The 18,213-nt window shown below is 37.1% G+C and overlaps 1 protein-coding gene across 1 annotated transcript in view; it reads right to left on the minus strand.

The window, feature by feature from the left end:
* Positions 1 to 18,213, minus strand: part of DROSHA (drosha ribonuclease III) — a 72,257-nt gene that overhangs the window by 49,446 nt on the left and 4,598 nt on the right. Inside the window, exons 3-12 of the mRNA XM_084508077.1 lie at positions 17,611 to 17,703; positions 16,582 to 16,813; positions 15,592 to 15,733; positions 12,513 to 12,667; positions 9,797 to 9,877; positions 7,695 to 7,781; positions 7,503 to 7,589; positions 4,925 to 4,996; positions 3,330 to 3,411; positions 2,125 to 2,199 (exon numbers count right to left, since the gene is read on the minus strand). Coding sequence (XP_084364203.1) covers positions 2,125 to 2,199; positions 3,330 to 3,411; positions 4,925 to 4,996; positions 7,503 to 7,589; positions 7,695 to 7,781; positions 9,797 to 9,877; positions 12,513 to 12,667; positions 15,592 to 15,733; positions 16,582 to 16,813; positions 17,611 to 17,703 — 1,106 coding nt within the window. The remainder of the gene's footprint in view (positions 1 to 2,124; positions 2,200 to 3,329; positions 3,412 to 4,924; positions 4,997 to 7,502; positions 7,590 to 7,694; positions 7,782 to 9,796; positions 9,878 to 12,512; positions 12,668 to 15,591; positions 15,734 to 16,581; positions 16,814 to 17,610; positions 17,704 to 18,213) is intronic.

Raw genomic sequence — 18,213 nt, forward strand, 5'->3', positions numbered from 1 at the left:
CACGCAGGGGAACAAGAACTCCTCCTACTCTAGCTAGGATTGCAGCACTTTTCCTTTAACAGGAAAGATGAAAAGGAATAATATAACTTGACCTGTTAGAATAATTGACCTCATTCAAGCTCTTAGAACCTAAAAACAGGTAAAACATACCCCAAACGCCAATGGAAACAGAAAATATTTCTGAAGAGCTACAGAGACATTTTTTAATGTAAAATTTTGCTTCACATTAAAGAGGGATTCAATTCATGTGACTTTTATCTTTGTTTCAGTGATTGCTGGACATGGGCTGCATCTTACAATATGAACTAGTTGACAGTGTGTAGCCTTACACACTGACGACTTTACAGGAAGAACAGGTTGCTACAGACAGCTGTGCCAAACAGCAGTAGTTCAGAGACCTGACTTTTCTTGGGTCAAAACATGCAGTAGCTGGGAATTGAAAACAGTTTTCTATCATTTTAATCTTCAATATATTCTTCATCAAAAATCTATGACAAAATCCAATACAGCAGCTATTCTGCATGTTATACACCACTGGCACTCAGCACACCTGACATGATTATCTCAAAGCTCAGAGCTACCTCAAGGCCTGTCTCTAAGTATCCCACATAGAAAATCTGACATCCTAAACTTCACATTTTTAGACCATGTTAGAAAGATAAGAAAGAAAAGTAGGGGGAAATGGGAAATCACCAATTCATTTCTATCTTTAAGGAGGCAGTTGATGGATGCATGGGGAGATCTGCTGCACCAATGTATCATTATCTTTGAATAGACACAAATAATGTACCACAAACACCTGAAGGAAAATGGATTCCCATTTTCTGAAAATTAAAAATCTCAAGGACATACATTAAATGTATACTTAATGAAAAATACATTTAGCATAAAGATTCTAGAAGGTAACTATATATGTAGAAGCATCAGGAAAAATACATTTTTTTGAAGAGTTAGAGGCCTGGGAACCTTGCAAAGAAGTCACACAGGAATACATGTTAGAGAGACTTATCTCTCCCTGTCAATAAACAATCCAACAGTGCAGAAAGAGCTGACTTCAAAACTAAAACAAATCAGAGTATAAAAACCCCAAAGTAACTGGAAAACACCCTTGAGCTACACAATCCAGGCAGGTCAAACTTGTTCTCATTTTGTGATGAGGTCAAGTTAATCAGCCACATGTGGCTTGATGGCTTATTTTGTAAATTGCTTCAGCAGAACCAAATCAATGTTTGCTAGCAAGCCCCAGAGCTCTGCTTCTGATTGAATAGTGTTGTGTATCCAGGAAGGAACAACAATTAGAAACATAGTAATCTAGCCATCAGTACTCTCCACAGTAGCAAGCCAAACCTCATTTAGCTGCAGCTCTAATTAATATCACAACGAAGTTCCAAAGCCCAAAGCAGAGAGCACCTCCAGGCCACAGCCCTCTTGACGTAGGCTGTGCCACATCTCATCTGCACCCTCAGTTTAGCAGCTGAGCACATCCTCCTTTCCACACAACCCTCCTGGAACAGGCACTGACAGAATCTCAGCAGGACGCATTTTCAGCGGAGCCATGACATTTATGTCAACTGAAAGTCTGTCCTACTATCTTCGGATGTGTTAAATGCTTGTAAAAGCTGTTCACTCAAACTGAGCACAACTCTCCACATGAGCTTGTCCTTGGCTGGCAGGCTGGGGTTGAATTGCACTGGAATGGTGTTTTTCTGCCTTTCAGTACTTGCTGCAAGGTCTCAGCTTACATTAAGGTAAGAGAAAGAAAGACACAGAGAAACCTATGCTCAGGAGTGCCAAGCTTGCTGATCCTCAAAATTGCACACCAATAATTTCCATGTAATTGCATGACATGCATCCTGAGGAGCAGAAGGGACATGAAATTCAGTTTCATATGTGAGAATAAATAATAGCACTACCCAAATCCCACAGCTCCATCACAGGACAAGTCAAGAAGGACCCAGCACTGCCTACAGTCACCACATGGCAGACAAAAGCTGGATGCAAGACCTGGCCTGTCTATCACAATACTGGTGCTGAGTAAACCATGCACAGCATCAGTGAGTATGAAAGACTTCAGATGGAAGCACCAGATCAACGTGCAATGCATTTAAGATCTTACTCCATTACCTGGAAGGAACCTCACAAATCGCGGCATGAAATGAAATCTGGGGCAGGAAATAGCATCATCTTCAAGTGAAGGTCCTTAAAGATGAAAAAAACACATAGAAAATTAATGAACAGCAACATATTTACAAAAGAAAATAAAAAGGAATGCTTGCCTCAGATGAAATCAATGAACAATTATTACATTTGATAGGGCTTAAGTTTGACAGAAAAGTATCAAAATGCTCAGAGGAACAAAGTATCAACTTCTGATAAATTCATCCTAGTGGACAAAATCAAATGAAATTGAAATATCTTAAAAAAAATAATCAAAAACACATACCACTCTATTTCAAACAGTGATACAGGGGAAAAAAAAATGTTTTATATAGCTAATCTACTTCAGTCTTATAGACTGAAACACTAGTTTTTGATTAGCAATTTTTGTTTGTTTTTTTTTCCTTGTTACAACAAATATAACACAGAAATTTCCATTATGCTGTTTTGTGTTTTTCCTTTCCTATTTCATTATCCAAAGCTTTACATGAAAACAAGAACAGTAAGTATCTGGCATTAAAACAAAAAAAATAAAATCAAAACCAGGGATATGAAACATTACTGTTTGAATACATTTAGCCAAAGAAGGCTACACAGAATATAGTTAAACAAAGGAGTGTACAAGTGTCATACAAGTGCAGAGTGCATCTCTGTAGACAAAGAGAAGACAACAAAACACACCTACAGATTCTGAAATGAAGTTCCTTTGAAATTGTCTTGGTTTTCTTTTAGACCAAGGGAGGGATTATTCCTGAAATTCTCCTTTGTCAGTCTTCATAGGAACACATTTTCATCTTTTCAAGTTCAAAACAATCAGCTATAATAACTTACCCTTCTGTGGCTGTCTGTATGACACTGCTTTGTAAGATGACTGCAGAGAAATACTGCACGAGTAATTATTTGGTAGCTTATAAAAATAGAGGATAGTTTACCTGATACCTTTGGTGTGACTTTTGCATTTTTTATATAACCCACAATAATGAATCTTAATAAGTTTCAACTTCTCAAAGAAGAAAGCAGAAGTTTGTTACTCTCAATTAGTACAGCATTTGACTATTATTGAGACCACTCCCCACTTTTTTCTTTCTTTAAAAAAGAATATGGCAAAACAGACCTATTTACTGAAGCTGCCACTAATTATTTTTGTATTTTTTCCAGTAAGTATAAGTTACCTTTAAGATTCCAGTCATAGAGCTCCAAAATATCTTTGAATAGATACGAAGAGAACAGCTCAAGACCTTTCACACAAAAATTCTAGGGGAAAAAAAAAACAAAAACATAAACAAACACAAAACAAGCTTATAATTACATAGTACTGTAATATAGATAATGCCACTAACAGATAGAGACTTCATATTTGTCAACTTCTAGACATTGTCCTTTGGAAAGTATTAATGCATCTCTGATCATTTACTGTAACACAGTGGTCTCTTCAGGAAAAAAAAAAACTGTCAAGAAAGCATTGTAATTTTTTGTGCAATGTCCAAATCCACTCTATAGGCAGAAGTTATGAATCTCATAATTCACCTTGCACCAAAACCCTTTCACTTGAGTAGGCTAAGCAGATAATATTTCTGAGAAGGATCTTTCATAATTCCCTCTTTCCTACAAGTTCATATTAAAAGCTTACAAATCACCATCTGTGGTATCATGATCACTTCTTCCATAGCAACAAATCAGTACAATGCAAATAGAGATTATGACCTTAACACCCAGCAGGAAAGGGGAAAAAAGTTCTTGCTCATCAAGCAGGAAAGCAGCTCCTCCAAAAGCAAAGAGCTTTCAGTCAGAAGTGAAAGAACCATTGCTTTCAAAAGCCTTTCTAAATAAATTCGGGACAGGATAATGTAAGTTGTACATACATAAAGACGGCTATAAATTACAAAGCCAACAACACAATCTTTCACAGGGCTGAATTAGGTAAAGATTGTTTAAAAGTACTGCACTTTAGCCACAGGCAACTGACCAGGAGTCCACAAAAACGTAAAATTCCCTAACTTGCTCTGTGGCCATTAATTGTTTTAGAAAAAGATTGAGACAACACAGCAAGTTTAGTAACAAAAAGGGAACTGCACTGATCACATTAATCTTACTGAGGAATCTCAGGGCTCTTGCATATATTTAGTTGCTGTTGAGCAAGAAAAATAGATAACTAGAAAGAAAGATGTAATTATGACTACAATACTGACCCTATCTTTGTAGATAACATGCAGGGGTACTTCTGTGCTGCAGTGGAATAGCAGGTGTAGGTAATTTACTTCGCAAACTGGCTACACCAGTGATTAATTTGCCATAAACAGATTATGAACTGAATATGCTTTGTTTGTATCCACAGGAAATTTGTTTTGGCAACAGCTTATATTAAGTATTGATAAGTGATCTTCAGAGCTTCAAATTCAAGATTAAGTTTCAGCCCTGGCATTGGTTTATGTGGTCCTGGCAAGCCAGCACCTCCACATGCCTTTCATCAACTGTAAAAGAAGGATAATGGCGATGTCAGCTCACAGATAAGAGTATCTGACACATAACTTAAAATGAAAAGATGCTACGGGTATAAGCACTTCTTACTATTTGATTTTAATGTATGATAGCCTAGGTAGATGGATTTATGCTAGTACCTTTAAGTGCAAATTCCTTTTCAGCCATTCACTCTGAACACAGCCTGTCTCGTACCATCTCTTCACAAGATGGGATTCTGAAGAGTTTAATCCATTAAGCATATCAACTCTTAACCCACTCTGACTTTTTAACTAATTATCCTTCTTACCTCAGGCATCATCTCCTCAATGAAATGAATGGTATAGTCAATGTTAAATCTGATTACTTTACATAGAGGAATCTGGAAGGAAAAGAGATTCGGTATGAAGAACTATACAGTGTCAAATGTACAGTTAATACAATTTTGAATGCAAAGGTATTACTGTCTGCTGAAAACGGCACTTACTAGAACAGCTGCTTAGTGAGATCATGCAAAGACAGGAACGCAAGCGCATGCAAGAGAAGCAACAATTCTAACCTCCACCTCTGATAACACAGGGCTGACAGGAGGGATGGTAATATAAGATTAAATAATGCCATCTACTGGAGATGAAGTTTTGTTTAGGAGAAAAAGCAAAGTTCAGTAAACCCACATCTGCTCTCCCTTGTATATCTGGAAGGGAATTTATTGTTGAGGATACATGTCAGATCAATACGCTAACCTGAAGACAAGGTGGTTTTTTGTTTTTTTTTTACACTGCCAATTCTTTCAGCTATACCTTCCATAAAAAATGTTGTTGTGGTGAAAACACAATGTAGGAATTTTCAGAATAAATGTAGAGGATTATATAAATCTCATCCAATAAAAATTTCTAGAAGTTAACTCTTCAGAGGTTGCACTGAAATCAGTGGGCTTTGAGGCACAGTATTTTGCTTGTATCTTCTTGCAGCCCACTGCTAAAAAATTGACTGTTTGTTTACATGTCTGCTGATGGCATGATAAATAAGGAGCTACACCAAACAACCAAATACAAAAACTGATTTTCTAGGAAATGACACAAGTCTTTCAGTATTAAATGTTGTGAATACAAAAATAAAAAACTTCTAAGGTAAGATGTCCCATTTAAAATGTGAGAGGAAAACCTGTCACACTTAAATTGGTGATTCTTTTTAAAAAAGTACAGTGTGTTTTCTTATTTTCTAGCATTCGAGTTGAACCAGGACTAGATATGTTCAGAGACTCAATAAACTGGATTACTTTTCCTGATAACAAGAAAAACAGCTTTGGAGAGGTAACGATTACCAAAATCTCCATAAATTAAGAGTTCCACATACAAAAACAAATGCATAATAAAGGAGTATTTGGCTGGTACTATAAAATTTCTGTGGCAGCTGTTTAAAGAATTTGTAATTTCTCTGTACAAACCATTTTCCCTAGTATCTGAGCAGCTGAATTGTTACTGAACAACTGTAATAACAGAAGTAAGACTTTCAACAGTTTGCAAGCTAAGACTTCATATCATACAAATCTGGTTCAAAGATGTTGGTGCTTAAGCCTGTATTTCTGCTACCCTTTGTCACATTCCTATTATCAAATACATTCCAAAATGTCTGTCTCAAACAGCAGTTATGATGTTATCCCAAATCATCTCAGGATAGCAAGGCACTCTATTTCCAGACAGCTTTATGCCTGTTGGCAATACGAACAAGCAGTGTTGCTTTGTATTCAAGTCTGTAAAAAAGAAATAATTTGCTGCTAATCATTTCCCCTAGTTAGGTTGAGAAATTCCAATTTGATTTTGGCCTAAATGCACCTACTCTACAGTAATGTTCATTGTCTGCACTAACTGCTCATGTCAAACAAGAAGAATTTTCCTTGTTCTCCACATAAAACAAGTATTTCCGTAACACTCTGCTTTCTGGTCATACAGCAGACATTAAAATGATAAAGGTGGTCTCTTTATCCTTTAAATAGGAGAAAAAAACAAAACTGTTCCTTTTTTGCTCATTTGTAAAGTGAAACTGTAAAGCCCTGGGATAAAACTGCCTTGAACCTCAAGGCTGAGTTAATGCTGCAGGGCAGGAGTGCTTCGCAGTGCCACCCCACCAGCTAAGTGAGCACCACTCACTCACTGGCTTGTCAACAAGAGCCTCTTCCCCTGCTTACCAGAACTTAAGTGTTGTCATACACATTATGGAAACAAACCATCAGCTAAAAATGCTTTCCTCCCCTCAGTGTCTCTCAGTCCCAGGTATTAGATTCCAGTCTTGCACCAATGAGCATTTTAATACTGGGTTTTGGGACTTGTGGCAAAGCAAGTAACAGGTATAAAAACAAGGAAACAATGCCCCAGAGCAACTGAAAAGTTCTTAAAATATAAAGATATCAAAATCTGAGGTACAGATATTTTAAGTATTTGCATATTTTTAATTCTGATATTGCTAACTCATCTTATATTGCAAAAGCAGGGTCATCTGGCAGCAATAATTTTTGTTATATTTGCTTTCAGAAAATGAAATCTATTTTTTTCTTTTTCTTTTTTTAAATTCAACTTAATAAAACCTCATCCAGTTGAAATCCAATTAACAGTTTTAACAAGTTATTCCATGGTTTATTTCACTTTCAAACTGTGAAACATAAAGAACATTACTTTGATGCACATCACAGTCTCAGTCACAGTTTGAAGGCACTGCCTACCACAAGTACTCAAGACAAAATCTGAGACTCATTAGCACAAATGTCTTCCTCCAGTTCCAAATGCTGGCAAGATACTTGTAACACGCACATGCGAGAGAAGCTCGACTTTGGGGCAGAAACAGCTTGCCTTCCAGACAAATCCCAGGTATGCAGTAATGAACATACTTACATTTGTTAGTGGGGCATGTGAAAACATGGAGAACCCTTCAAAGATATATTCATGGTCATCATACTCAATAACAGTAGGTCTGTCTGTCTAAAAAAGCAAACAAAACCACCATGGAGTAAACAAGAAGCAGTACTACTTCCCCCACTGAAAGCAAAATTAGAACTAGTTAGAATTATTTATAAAGATACTTACTAAGAAGTTTGTGGGAGGCGACACTGTAATTCGGTAGTGGTATAGCCTTCCGGCATTGTTGGTCATGGGGCGACATGGTTTAATAGGCTTAAAGAAAGAGATAAGTAGAATTATGTGTAAAGTCAAGGCAAATTTAGATTAAAAGAGAGAATAAAGCATTTCTAATAGCCATGAAATATGCACTAGGAAAAATTAAATAAAGCAGGTAGTCATAATTAGCTCTTACAGGAAGAAAGTGGGCCTTATCTGTAGCCGCTTCTGGAACTATTTCTAAAGCTATTCAAAGAAAAAAAAAAAAGTGAAAAATGCTGCTGTAGTTTATTCATTTTCCATTTGACTCCCTATCTTTCCTATGCACAGCAGTTAGCTGTCTACATACCAGACTGATCTCCTTTATTTTTTGGGGGTATTAATTTGTTTCAGGGAACTGATTAACTGATTTTAGAACTCCATAAAAAATAAAATTGGACATTGCCTAAGAAGATCTCAGAATGTTATCAAGAGAGACAAGTATCCACTCATCTGCTGGGGGCAAGTCTGATGCTCCAAAGAGAAGGGACCGGACCATTACTGCAGAGCAAGGCACAGGCAGCCCTGCTCTTGCAGGTCGTGATGCTCTCTGTTGATAACAGTAGACCAGCAGGCAGCCTCTCCCTGCATGCCGATGCAAGGCCAAACCATGGTGATTTGCAATTTGCTCCAGCTTGTTCTGAAGCAGTCCTGTTTAAAGACCTAAAAATCCTCAGCAGTCAGACAAAAACAGAGTTCCTCCTGCATACAATATGCTGCAGTTCAGAGGCTTCCACCAACCTGTTCAGGTGTCTGTCTGCAGGAAAAACCCCTGTGGCAAGTGGAGTACTCCACAGAACATTACAAAAGTTGGCGAGGCAGCTGCACCACTGCACAGCTCTGTGCAGCCTGCAGAATCCATCCAAGAAATAGGGTAATTATTTTGTTCAGCTGCAAATTAAGTTTCTCGTTGCTATGACAAGGCAGGTAAGAACCAGCTAGTTTAAAAGCTAAGTGTGATTATCTGCAGGACACTAAAAATTCATACACCCAAAATTTTCTGAAGGCTCGAATTCCAAGCTGGCCTTGCTCCAGTGAGTAGCTGTCTTTGTGCAGCAGGTTTTATTCATCAGTTTTCTCCCACTAACATTTTCTCTCCCCTTCTCTGCAAGAAAAATACTTCAGACAAAGTGGAAAAGAATTGATCCTGGAGTGATTTACAGACAGCTTCAGACCAAAGCCATTTTTCTGAAATGGAATAATTTATGCTTTGCAACATTCACAAATCCTCAACTGCAGAGAAATAAAAGGATGTTTCAGTTAATGTGTGTAAAAAGGTATAGTGAAAAATTATATTCTTAAAGAGAAGTTACAAAGGTAAATTGTAAAACTACATTTTAACATTCCTAAATGTTTAGAACAAAGCTTTTTAAAACATAAAACTTTAGGTAGTCCAAGCACTACTATTTCCACAAATACTGATCACAAAGCATGCTCTGTACAAACGAACATCTCTACAGAAAATAACCAAACAGCATTTTGAGAACATTTTTCAAAATAAAAGCAACTACCATAATAACTGTTCCAGGAAGCTGATGGACTCTTCCAGGTACTCATTAAGAACTTAGCAAACTGTTTGACAGTGTGAGGTGCAGGCATGCTGTAAGTGCTGAGACAACACCTCCTCTTGGAAAGCTTGCTGCTCCCCGAGCAGTACATTTAGTGACTTATTTACTTTTCCTTTTAAAGTAATCCCTTCACAAGAAAAGGACCTTCATAACATACTCATCCACTTGAAGACAGGAGACATTTGACTACTTTTTTTTTTTAAGGCAATTGTGTTTCAGAAACTTATAAAACCTACAACCAAACATAAACAGACAAAAGTTTTCCATAGCTCTCTAGTGGATTTCATTACTGGTACCGCATTTTAAATGTGAGGTTACATGAATAAAGGATTTAATGTCATACAGGAGTTTTTACTAAGCCTGTAAGCCATGAAAAAAAAAGCAAGCAAGACAGATCAACCCAGGTACAAGCCCACTACAGCAAGTTTGTATTCAAAATTGCAATTTTTGCAAACAACTATATACCTCTTCACCAGGATAAATGCCATGCCTTATCCCTGTTCTTCGGGCTTTAGCACTACATTTGCACAGTGGTCCATCATTCATCTGTCAAAAACAAAACAAAATTCTTCTTTTATTGAAAAATCAAAAGTGATTGTGACTGGACAATCACGTTGGTTTCAATGCCAGAAGCACAAATGCTTCTAAAAACACGTAATTCTTAGATTAAGTGGATGTTCTTAAGCCAGTAAAAATGAAAACAGTATAGACTAACATAAGAAAACGGCAAAACAGCATTAGAACTTCATCACTGATTCAGAAGCACAAAATGGATAAATGGTGTCAGCAGAACTGTGCCTTCCTGCTATCATATGCCTCTTTCCCACTTTATATACACACAAGCAGCATGTCATCCACCTAAAACAAATTTCAGGCCCTAAACACGCACATTCAATTATTTACGTGCCCAAACCTCCACATTTGAACAGTTCCACCCAGTTCATTGAGTGACAACTTGTCCCTGATTAACCCATCTGCAGCACGGCACTGCTAACACCATAGAGCACAGAGAGCAGACAATTTGAAAGTTTTACTTAATACCTTCAAGTAATGGAAAAAAATCAAATGCATCCTGTGAACAGATCAGTAAAGATAAGGAATGGGGAAAAAGATACTTACACCAATATTACATGTAGGGACATCAAGTAGCTGTATTTAAAAGGGCCACAGCACACTCTAAAGCTAGTCTCTTTTCAACTCTACAGCCACATTTGATGCAGGCTATCAATTGCATCAACATCCTAAAGCTTCCTGCTCTTAACATTGTGTCCATTGCTGAAATCCAATCAGAACCAAACCAGAGACAGAGTGACACGATGGGTTCTCTTCACTTTTTTTTAATCCCACACTGAGACCCCGAGGAAAGCACAGATTTAATGAAACTGGTTGATGTCTATAGGTAGAAATATACTTCCTCACTGCTTTATAAGGTTACAGAGCAGACAAGTTAAATAACGCAGTCAGTATCCAACCGCTCAGCACTCCCCCAGAAATAAGACCTACTTGAGGCTATTGAAATAATCACCACTTACTTGAAAAAGAAAATCTTGTCCCTAGTCCTTTAAAGCTGTTCAGCAGTCATACTGCCTCTGCTACTTCAAACGGACAGACCAAGACTGACAGAGATGTGAAGTACCTGTAAGGCCCAGGACTTGAGAAGCAAGACAGATACATATCTACCCCCTTCCTCAACAACACAACTAACAGAAGGAAATGCAGAAAGAGCCATCACAAGGTGTAACAAAACACTGAAATACCGTTATCTTACATAAACTAAGGCACTGGCTTCTAACCTCCTCTGACCAAACAAGGAAACAAGCAGATAACACTTGCAAAAAAAAAAGGGTATAATGGTAGCATCAGCTATAACAATTTATTTTTTGACCAGCGCAAGCACTTCTGGACATTAACTGAAGTAACAAACACCACTCAGATTAAACGGTTGTGAAGATCCATCATAAAAGTCTGGTTACTTGTTGGATAACACTATCCAACTGGTAACTTGTATGCACCAGTGTGCACAGAAATCCTTCCCATCTTACGCAACAGTGGTTAGAAAGCATTTTGGCATACCAGATAAATACCGAGGAAAAATAGAAAACCTTCAAATAAAATTACTCAGAAGAAATACAGTACTGGCAAGCTCACCATGATTTGATTTCAGCCCCTTCTAGAAAGGGAAGGGGGAGAAAATCTCAAGGAAGCCTGGGAAAAAGCTTTTCAGCAGGAAATTCATAAGCCATTTATTCCTGAAACTATTCATCCAAGTTATTCCACTTTTTATTTAGCCAATATTATAGGCTAGAACATTACTTTGAAATGTGCCCAAGAGCAACACACATTTTTTTCAGTTAAATGCCTAAACAGTTTGCTAATTTTGTTTTTCATATAAATAAAACCATCTAGCTATGCTCAGTCTTCTTTTTTATATAACTAGAAGCATAAATATGAGTTGGCAATAGGATATGCAACAGACCTTTGAATTACCATAGTGGCAATAAGCATTGCAGTATCTCTTGGCATTACGATTTGCTGCGTGCTAGCCTTATGAATCACACAAAACACCAGTTAAATTAGTTTACTGAGGTGCCATTTGACAAGGAGTTAGAATAGACTGTAAAATATTTAAGTAAGAAAGATGAAAATGGCAAATTTGCAAACAAAAGCTAGTCTTCTGTGCAATGTATACATTCAAAACAACATTTCACAAGCTCAGCAATTACATTTAATGAGAACTATAATCTCCATGCAATTACAAAAGAACCATTAGACAAGAAATTAGGAGCATTAACAGCATATTTAAAACATTATTTATTATGACCTGAGAGCTTTTAGGTGAATAATATGTAAAACAGATAAACATGCTGCCTTCCCTCCATCTCAAAATTCATCCGTGTACCTTTATCTTGGGATTAATAGGACAGCATAAGTGCACTGTTTGCAATTCAGGTTTTATTACCGCTGCCAGACATGACTGCAGCTGAATACTCCCCAGGATTCACACACTTGAAATCAAAAGTGGGGTGGTTTAAAAAAAAAAAAAAAAAAAAGAGAGAGAGAAGAGAAAGGAGGAGGAACTTATATTGAAATAGAGGCTGCCCAGCATATTTGACAACACTTCAGAATTTTAGGTCTACAGGGGAGAGACTTTCAGAAACATGACATTTTCCTCTCACTATACCTGTCCTGGATCATTGTACCACAGTTCTTCATGGAGACGATCAGGGTGTGCTTTTTTACGCTTAATTTCGGCAATGACATCAAAAACTTCCGAATCCGAACTGCTAGAGCAGCTGCTGTCATCCTCAGAGTCACAGTCTGAGTCACTGGAGCTCTCTGATCCATGGAGGGAAAATAAAGTTAGATGAAACATTTCCACACATTCTCTTCCCCAGAATCAATACGTTCTCTAACATGTCATAGCTCAGCAGCGTACTGAAAGTTATTAAAGAAGTGCATGACATTCACACTAATGAAAATGACAGCAACTGCATTTTTTTAATTAAAAGCGACAGCAAATGCTATAGATATTAAAGACCTACACCAATGGAGTGCTTGCTGTTTGGCTGTCAGGCAGCACCACTGATCAGTTATAGAAAAGCAAGTTCAGTTACTTGACAATGAAATACTTCATGGAACAAGACTATTAAGCTATAGCCAACACAAATATGACTCTAAAATTAAACAAACAAACAAACAAAAAACACAAAGAAATACATGACCTCCTGCTGTTTAAAAGGCTAATTCTGATTGCTATGAGTAAAATGCTTATATTTAGTTTCATTTTACCTAAAAAATGCTCCCTATCTGTAGTAGGGCTTGACCTATTCAAAAGGTTCAAGAAAGCACGCGTGGATATAATTTTTACAGGATGTGTAGTTACTCTTTTTTCAAAACAAGTATCTCTAATAAATCAGTTATCACATTAAAAATCACAGATGAGAAGAAAGCTTTTTTCCATGATTGAAAAAAGCTGATGATAACTGAGTGAATCCATGCTCAAGTTTTACAGCTTTTTTTTTTTTTTTTTTTTTTTTGACTTTTTCCTGTACTTACTAAAGCAATTTTTCTGATACATCAAAGGAAAGAAAAACTCTAAACCAAACCAAAACAAAAAACCAACAGGTCTCATGCCTGTTAATGTCTCCTCAACTGAGCATGATGTCATATATCCCTAAACTCCTGTGGTACTTAGAAGCAACTCTTCTATATGTAATGCCATTCATTCCACCGATCTCCTCAGCTCCAATTTAAATAAATACTTTCATAGCCAAGACATATAACATGATACAAGTAAGGTTTATTATTCTTGGAAGGTGGGATGTAACACTCCTTCCATTTTTTTTCATTTTTACTTAAAAGAAAGTATATTACTATACTGCTGGTGCTTTCAAATACTCTGGGGAAAAAATGTAAATGTACATTTATTAAATGTTTCCCCTTAGCTACAAGAAAGAAAAATGAAGTGAAAGAACATAAGAACAAAAGTAATAAGCTATTTTTTTTAAGGGAGAGAAAAATCAAGATGTATTTTGATACAGCCCTTAATTCAGTACAAGATGTTTGTCCTTGGGACATACGATTTACATAGGTCATATGTTCAGTTGAAAGTATATACGGATGTCTGCATATATACGAATATATGCATATTCACAGAAAAATAAGTAAACATGTTTTTTGAAATTTCAAGTTTTCAGTAAATATTAATTATATTAATTAATGTGCAAGCCTAATTTTAAATGCAAAAAGAGCGCGGAGCTTGTGAGAATAAACCAGGGCTCTGAAAGATCAGTATAAAATATCTGAATTTCATGTACTGAAGCAAGCCTTTCATAATCTAAAAATGGTCTTGGAGCACATTGATGTCTCACTAGAATAAACATCTACTTCTAATGAAAGGCACAACAGAGGCCTTTGGCTAGGTACAGAAGACAACCAACTATTAGACCCAACAGAAATATTGTTGTAGGAGAAGCTGGTACAGGCACCACGTCAGCCCAGGTACAGTGCAAATGCAGAGCCTTTGGCTCCCCCAGTAACAGTGGAACAGGAAACACAGCTGAAGTTGCTCTTGGCCCCATCATATCTTATCCTAGAGCAGACAAGGAACATCTTGTGGAGATCCAAGGAAGTGAAACTTTAGACAGGTAGGCTGAATGTAGAAGTTTTGTCCTTCCCTCATGTGCATGAAAATACCTTCTGAATAACTGTGCAGAAGTCTTTGCTAGTGATTCTTGAGTGAATTTAAACATGCAAATCTGATGTTCAAAAAGGTGTTTGCTTTACACAGCTCAAATAAAATAGGAACATTTTTTTCTTTCCTTTCATCTTTATGTTATTTTAAGCTAGCAGCACATAACTAACTGACCCTGTCGTTATATACACTTGTATTTCAACTTTACAGTTTTTGGTATTTGACTATGAAAGTTACTAGGCTCAGATCTGAGAATCTAAGCATCTCAACATGAGACCATGAAGCATCACTTACAAAGCAAGCCCAGGAGCATCTAAATTAACGTGATATGCCTAAGAATTTCTTGAACACTACTTTCATGGTGGAAACGATACATTATGTAATACTCAGATGCTGGAAGTACAATAAGAACAGCTAACAGTTGTAAGTAAAGCAAATCAGAAAAAACAGCTTTCAACGAGTGATGAGTGAATAAATTGCTAGCAAAAGCTATGCCCTGCTGTTTCAACCAATATTTCCCCAATAACTGATACAGCTAGCAGATATATTTCTCTGTGAAAAGACCCATATGTGAACTGTGATAGTGTAGGTCAACTCATATGGCTGCTTGTTATGGCACTGAATTCATTTTCCTTCTACATTGTATTTTAGTTGTGCAATTTTGCTTATTGTGATCTTATGCAGAAATACAAGTTTTCAAAACAGCTTAGCATCACTGCTCTTGCTTCTCTTTTTTTCCTAATAAAGATGAAGAGCAGGAGGTCCTTGCAGCCCCTTATCCACCATACTTTGGCCTATCTGATAGTGCTCAGGGTACTTCCATGCCATGGAAGAGAGTTCAGCATTAGGCAGTGCTGGATTCTGTTTTCCCTTAAGCCTTCTAGATAAAGCATCTAGCTCTACTTCAGTAAAAAGCAACAGTAAAACTCTGTGGAACTGCAATAGAAAGGATGGATTTAAAAACATGTATTAGCCTACTGACATCATTAAACATGCACAAGTACTAAAAAGAAAAGGTTAACTACAGTTTGCTCCATTTCAAAGCTTTGCCATCATTTCTGCATACCCAAATCTTCATCCAGTTTGGTCTTTGGTGGCTCCCATGGTGGTCTGGCTGCTTTGGCCTTTGCCTGTCGCTTTCCTAATTCCTCTTCAAACTTTTCATACAGATCTCGGAGCTTGCTTGTTCCTACTACAGTTGAGTCTCCCTGTTAATTAAAAAACAGGTAAAAAAGCAAAGGCAGTGTTGACATTACAGAGGACAAGAGAACAAAGTGTATCAGTGTTTCATAAGGAAAAGCAATGTCGAAAAGAAAAGATCTCCATTCCATAGCTCAAATGAAACATGGAAGTACTTGATCGGGCTTTAAACTAAACACAGTCATTGCTCCTCTAGGTAAATGAGCAGAGAACTTAATCTGCTGGGGAATTATCAAACCTTTGGCCTAGCCAAGCAGAGCTATGGCTAAGCATATTTAATACAGCTCAGTACTGTTTTCTAACAGCTCAGATTTAGAAAAAACAGACCTTCTGTGCAAGTATTTTGTTATTCAGAAGAATCATATCACACCCTAGACACACAGAACTTAACTGATGTTGTTGCCCCCTTTGAAACATTGATTTTACTGTGTCATTCTACAAGAGAAAGAAGAAACCTCCTCACTCAATTACTACTTCTTTACTCCCCCAGCAACTGTTATTGTCAAATAAAAAGAACTGACTTCCTCCTTCTGTATGAAATTTCTCCAGGATTATGGGATGATAGAGTAATTTACGCAGTTTTGTTCAAATACAGGTGTTTATGGATAAAACCTTCTCTCCTGGAGACAAAAATATTCCTCTTTCACGTATCACTAATCTGAATGAAAATAGACTGAAGAAACATGAAAATAGAGAACACCAAAAAAGGTTTCAAGACTGAGATGGCTGGGAAGAGAGAAGGATTCAACACTGAATGACATAAAACATGATTCTGCTGAAGTACTGTCATTAATCAGGTAATCAGATAACCAATAAAGGACTGTGTACAGTGATTTCTGAGTTCTCACGAACATACCACTTGATCCATAGGGTCATTTGAATAGTAGCTTTCAGAATGGGTACAGCGAACCCAGACTGGCTTAAGCAATTCATCATCTTCATCTTCATTCTTTTCAGATGCATTCTCCTCTGACTCTTTGTCTTTGATACTAGTGTAACTTTTTTCTTTACTGGCACTCTGGCTTTCAGACCACCTTTCTCTGTCCTCCTCCCATCGGGGTCTCTTCCTTTCTCTGCTTGGAGAGCAGCTTAATGGAAGAAAAACAAAAGCAATTAATTTTTTTTTTTTAACTTGCAACAGTTAGGAGTACTCTATAGTTTAGATCTACTACAGAAAAGTTAAATTGAAAGTGCTTTTGTATTTTAAACCTTATTCAATAATTAGAATAAAAAAACACACTAGCTTAGACTGAAATTCTTACTTGTATTCTAGATCAGTTTCTTAATTTTGTCCCAAAGTTTGAAGCCCATCAACTAAGTTACCGTATTAAGTTTTAATATATATCCCGCAAGCTATTTGTATGAGAGGAACAGGATCTTACTGGAAGGATTATACAGAAACCTGTTTGGCATACCGAAAAAATACTGAAGGATTAAAACCATTGTTTGTGTTAGTCTAACTCTAGCAGTTCATTGAACAACACAAGCTCCAAATTTAGGAAAACTATTTAAAAAATAAAAAACCACAATACTTGTCTTTAAAGCCAGTAATGTCTCTGAATTTAACTACCCAGGATTCAAAAGGAAAGGAGCATCAAAACAATAAAAAGTTCTTAAAAATATGATCTAAACATAGAATGAACGTTATGCTATCTTGGTACTTCACAGACCGGGAGCAGATGCACAGGGGAGTCTGAGATGTAGTCGAGTCTCCAGAGATTAATCCTGCTTCAACTCTACAAGGCCTTGAGAGAGCTGTGACATTTGCACGTCTATGAAGATGGTTATAAGATTCATCTCTGAGTTTCAAACCAGGCATGTACGCACATACACATGATGCGCAGAGCCTCATAAATATGAGAGAGACCAAACCTGTCCTCCTTACCTTCCTGTTCTCTTGTAATCTTTTTTGTATGATCTGTCTGGTGATGGTGATCTTCTGCTGTCACGGTGCCTATGCCTCTCCCTCTCCCGCTCCCTTAAAGAGTTCAAAAACAGAAGTTAAATAAGAAATCTGGCATTTCTTACATTCCACACCCCTGGAAGAGATGCAGAATCAGGCTGAGATCACATTATTCAAGATGACACGACATTCAATGAAGCCATCTATCTCAATGCCATACCTAATTCATACTGTATAAAGAACTTCTATAAATTCACCACAGGACTTCTTGCCATTCGTCCTGTTCTTCTGTTACAAATAGTGAAGAGTAAGATTACTGCACCTTTAACCATTCTTAATGCCTCAAGGAACAGAATGAAAATCTTTTCCATGCACAGTAGCTTTGGAAGCACAGCATTAACTCAAATGTTTCAAGCAAGTACTCTTCTCCTGACAGCCACCTCAGGCACGTGCAAAAAAAAGCTGATAGACAGAAAATCAACCACACTGACACCATGAATCTTACCTACAAGACTCAACATGCAGATACTCATAAGGAACTCAACCACTCAAACATATGTCTGTGGCAAAACAGCCCCAGTTAAC

The sequence above is a fragment of the Aythya ferina genome (assembly GCF_964211825.1).
Source record: "Aythya ferina genome assembly, chromosome: 2".
Taxonomy (NCBI): Eukaryota; Metazoa; Chordata; class Aves; order Anseriformes; family Anatidae; genus Aythya; species Aythya ferina.